Source organism: Merops nubicus, unplaced genomic scaffold (genome assembly GCF_000691845.1).
Source record: "Merops nubicus isolate BGI_N331 unplaced genomic scaffold, ASM69184v1 scaffold7671, whole genome shotgun sequence".
Taxonomy (NCBI): domain Eukaryota; kingdom Metazoa; phylum Chordata; class Aves; order Coraciiformes; family Meropidae; genus Merops; species Merops nubicus.
In genome coordinates, this window is record NW_008587562.1 from 22,707 (window position 1) to 27,591 (window position 4,885).

The 4,885-nt window shown below is 34.8% G+C and overlaps 1 protein-coding gene across 1 annotated transcript in view; it reads right to left on the reverse strand.

Moving 5' to 3' along the window:
* ACMSD (aminocarboxymuconate semialdehyde decarboxylase) overlaps positions 1-4,800 on the reverse strand; it is a 24,247-nt gene extending 19,447 nt beyond the window's left edge. The window contains exons 1-2 of the mRNA XM_008948953.1: positions 4,744-4,800; positions 1,305-1,349 (exon numbers count right to left, since the gene is read on the reverse strand). Coding sequence (XP_008947201.1) covers positions 1,305-1,349; positions 4,744-4,800 — 102 coding nt within the window. The remainder of the gene's footprint in view (positions 1-1,304; positions 1,350-4,743) is intronic.
* Positions 4,801-4,885: the final 85 nt, after the last annotated feature.

The window sequence follows — 4,885 nt, forward strand, 5'->3', positions numbered from 1 at the left end:
ATGTTCTTGTGGTAGACAATTACAGATGAAGTTTTTCAGTTAGGACAAGTACATATGAAGTGAGGTGGAAAGTAAACTGAGGTTTCCTGAGAGCTCTTTTCAATGCCATCTTTCTGATCTCCCTTTCTCCAGAGGCAAGTGCCATTTGCAGTGACAGGGTCTCCCAAAGATTCCTAGGAGCAGGGAGCTGACAGGTCACGGGTGGAAGCTGTCTTCCTGTGACAGTGAAACTGGCAGGGATATCAGACTGCCGAAGTTATTACATGGTAACAGAGGTGACATCTGTAAAACAAGCTGGTACAGTTAACCTACTTACTAAAGTACAAAGGGAAATATTTTGCTATATCAGTCTTACGTCTTTTAGGTCCTTGTGCCTTCCTGTAAAAAAAACCACTACAACTGATAATTTTGTAATGCTCTTATGAAAAGATAAACTGCAACATTTTGATCTTGCTTTCAGAAGCTGTACATTGTTGTATCACTGTGAATGTCACTGATATTAACTGCTAATTTGCTCTACTCTGAGTGAGATCAGAACTAAACCTTTAAGAAACCAGTCCTCTCCCCATCAGAGTAAATATGTGTATTCTGCTAACTTCAGTACCTGCAATTCTGAATGTTAGCATGGACTCATGGCATCTAGAGACCTGTTGTTCAGTTGTACTAATGTAGCTCAGAAGTGCCTTTGCAAAGTTAATAGAGTGTTTGGGGATAAAAATGTGAAGTAAAATGAGACCTAGACTGCCTTTTAATTGCCAATAAACCTTACGCTCCTACTGATCCTCATAGTGGTGCCTGTATCTATGATTGTCCTTATTGTTCTGCTACTTGTTCTCCTTGTCATGAAGTTACAGAAATTACACTTTCCCTTTCACTCACATGTGAAGACATTTTCACATCTTCTTTAACTTTCATTAAAACACGAGTTCCTTTTGGCTTTGTTTCTCATACAGATGACTGCTATTTATCTAAAAAGAAGTCTGCATGTAATCTGCTTTAGGTCGACCTATCTTATTGGAGAGAATTCCTTAGAGCTATCCATTCCAAGTGTTAAAATGAGATTGTCATGAAAAATGGATACTGGTTCACACAAGAGAATATGAATTTTGTCTCTCAAGCAAAAAGTTCTGCTGAGGTGTATCAGGACTTGGAGTGATATTGCTTCATAGAAGATAGACCTCTATAGAAATCTGTATAAAAAATATAGCCAGTCTTATTACCACTTTGCTTTTTAACAGATTTACGGTGAATCTGTATTCCTGATGACAACACAAGTTCAGTGTAGAGCACTAAACAGCCCAAACCTTGCAGTGATGATCCAGCTGTACCCATCCACCATATCCATATCTCTGTGAAAGAAAAGAAAGCCAGCGCTAGTTAGCACTCTGGAATAACAAAATTCTCAGTTCTTACAATCCAGCAGTACCTCATTCAGAAGAAATATGAATATGCCCAGCCTTGAGCCTGTGGGTAGCCTCACTGACTTTGGCAGAAGTGCTGAGGTTTAACTGGACTGGACTAATGGTGTTTGTAGATCTGAGTTTCTAGCTCCCAGTTTAACACCAATTTTAAGTAAGATCTACAACTGATTTCTAAGTGCTTAAAGTTGCTTACTGTATTGTAGAATGACTTTAACACAGAAAAAATTAAATCAAGCATTTGGCACTATGCAAATTGAGCAGACAATTTTCCAATCTGTGATCAGTTAGTCGTTAGCACAAAGACATATTGATTCCATGATTCAGCAGCAGGATTGAAGGTCAATCTCTTGTCTATTAATATTTAAACAGCCAAGAGAAGCTAAAAAGGGGAAGCTTAGATGCTCATTGATTTCTCCCAGATAGATTAAAAATTGTCTATACAAAACCCCTCAAGCCTTCAAAAGATAATGATTTCCTTTTACTTTCATAAATTGTCAGATTAGAAATAAATAAAATCTTGAAATACCATAAGCAACTGAATGCTCAGTCTCAGAATTCCCATTTTTCTATAATGAAACATTTCAAAAGAAACTGAGTAAAAGCAGGCATTTCTTTCACCGGAGTGTAAACAATTGGAATACAGTCCTGAATTTCCTTTAATGATAATTAATCATTACTTAATGCCACTGTGAGCTTTCTTAATGTAGGTGTGAACAGCCAAGCCTGCTGACTTCAGCCAATCAGAGATGCTAATGACTGAGGCTACGTATGCTTTATTTAGCTATGTTTAGCTATGCGTATTTTATTTAATATTATTAATTTATAGGTTTATTTATACATATATAAATACTGAAATTTAGGGAAAAATTTTGTGAGTGACACCTAATGAGAATTTTAAGTTTTCACCAGCTCCATGCTAATTGCAGTTGTAAGCTGTGCAGAAAACGAGTACCTCAAAAGGCATTTAGGCAACAGAGAAACTCACTCATCTGGTTTTGAACTTAGTTTCTTCTTTCTTCCCCTCAGTTACTAGCTGGATGTATTGACAGTCCTTATTTAATTTATTACTATGAATTTTTATACTTCTTATGGGTTCCTAAGCTCTTAAGATCTTGACAATAGAATTGTCTAGGTCCAACATTCAGTCTTTATAAGGTTGGAAAGAAGAAAGAAACATTCAGCATTGTGTGTGCATATTAGGGTTGCCTCACTGGGTTTCTGTGCATAAGATGTAGAATACTATGTTAATGGCTTGAATTTCAGATGACTCTAGGGAATTCTGAGAGTTGTTTTCTATTCTGGGCCCATTAATAAACCACCGAATCACTCAATCTTTAGAGCAGAGGAAAAAAGAACTAGCAGGTGGAAATTACCTTTTAAAAATTTGGTATTTGCCTCTTTATCAGTGTTTCAATAAATGCAATATTGGTCTATACATTCTAACAGTAGCAAATTCAATTTTGATGTACATCCGTGAATATCAAGGGATTCTTGAGATGATTTTATCTCAGTGCATTTACTGCCATTTTAAAGCATATACAGACAAAAAGAAATTAAAATAATGTAAAATCAGAACGATGGAATTTTATAGGTGTTTTAATAGGTTTATTGCACAAAGACAACAAAATTTGAAACAAGCAAGAGCCACTTGTCTTTACAGCCTGGATATTAAAACTCCTATCCATTTCAAACAGCCTTAATTGTTCTAAAAAGTACCTGTCATCTCACTTACATTATCCAGTGTACATGTGTTTTTCATTGAGGAGCTCTTATTATTGCAAATAGGAAGTTTAAATAGGAAAAGACCTTCCTAGGTAAGTGAGGAAACATTCCTTTCCAGGAGGTCTTATGCATAATGATGTTATTTTTCACTACTAATGAAGAAATAATCCTATGTAGGTTCTTAATGCCAGGTTTTCTTAAGACTTTTTTCTAATATGCTGTTTACATTTTCCAGCTGCTCTCTGGCTAATATTAAACTGGTACTGGATTGTAATTTTTAAAATCACAGAAACACAGAGCTAATATATATGAAACACTCATCTGAGAATTTGCCACCATCAACCTCAAAACAATGAAGTTAAATAAATGTACAGGTTTAAACAGTTTCAGTGACTGCATCAGATGCCTATGAGCATGGCTGAAATACTGGTATTTTTTTGTGGTCAAAGACAAGCACAATGAAATCAAATGGTCCCATATTACTGTCAGACACAGGGAATGCTCATTCAAAGTACAAACAACACAGATTACAATAAGGAAAGAAAAATCAATGTAGGTCTTCTCTTTTCTACTCTGATTTTTTAATTATGAATGGAAACAGTAAAGAGTGATAAAGAATAGCTATCCTGGAAGTATGAAAGCAATTTTAAATGGCAAATAAGTTTGTACATATATGTGCATGAACTATATGAAAATATTGTTTTGTGTGATCTTTTTCAGTACCACCTGTAGCATTGGAGATGTGATCCTTGATGAGTTAAAAAGTGATCAGACATGTCTATACTGAACTATGATTTTCACTATTTAGGCAATAACTCTAAAATCTAATTCAGAATGAGATAATTATTCGTATTTTGATAATCTGAAATAAGAAAAGGATTCATTACATGAAGACCTACATGACACTTTCCATTCCCAGATACTTTTCACAGCATAATGAAAATAATTACTGACAAGAATAAATATATCTCATTGAATAATAACATGCAAAGATTCAAAGATAAGTTGATGTAGCGTTTCAGTGTTCTGACAACCGATATTTTGTATTTTTAATACAATACACTCTTTCCTGTAACTGAAAAAAAAACCCACAGCCCCACAGATATTAGTAAAATGATGATGATCATCACCAATTAACTGTACTTAGAGTGACCCCACTCATATAGAAGTTAATGAAATTCATGTCTGTGGGGATAAGATGTGACTGAATATTATCTTAGTTAACATTGATCTTGTTTAATATCTGCTTATCAAAAGTGTTCCATTTGGGAATCTGACAGGTCTGGTTTTACCAAGAAAGTGGAATTTATACCTTATCATTTTAAATTTTTAGGTCTTACAAAAACCCAAGCAAAAATCTAAGAATTGCTTCAAAATGAAGAGTGGGCAATAGAACCCTATTTTCCACCCCTTTCTGACTGGGACTCTGGCTTTTAAAAGTAATGCAATCCAAATATCTGCTATCTGAAAAAAAAATCAAATTAGACAAAACCCTAGAGATATTTATAACAGAATCTTTCATTCATTGTTCTTTTAAAAATTACATTGGTAGAAATGATCGCTGATAACATACAGCACTGAATATCTACACTCTTATTACCTTTTTTAGGTCAGGCCATTCCTTAGGTAGAATGTGGCTATGAATATCAATTTTCATTTCTGAAGTATCAAAGGAGAGATACTTCTTCAATGAAAATGTTTTCTGTGCAGTTGCTACTATCCTTCCCGTCCCTGGTTCAGCA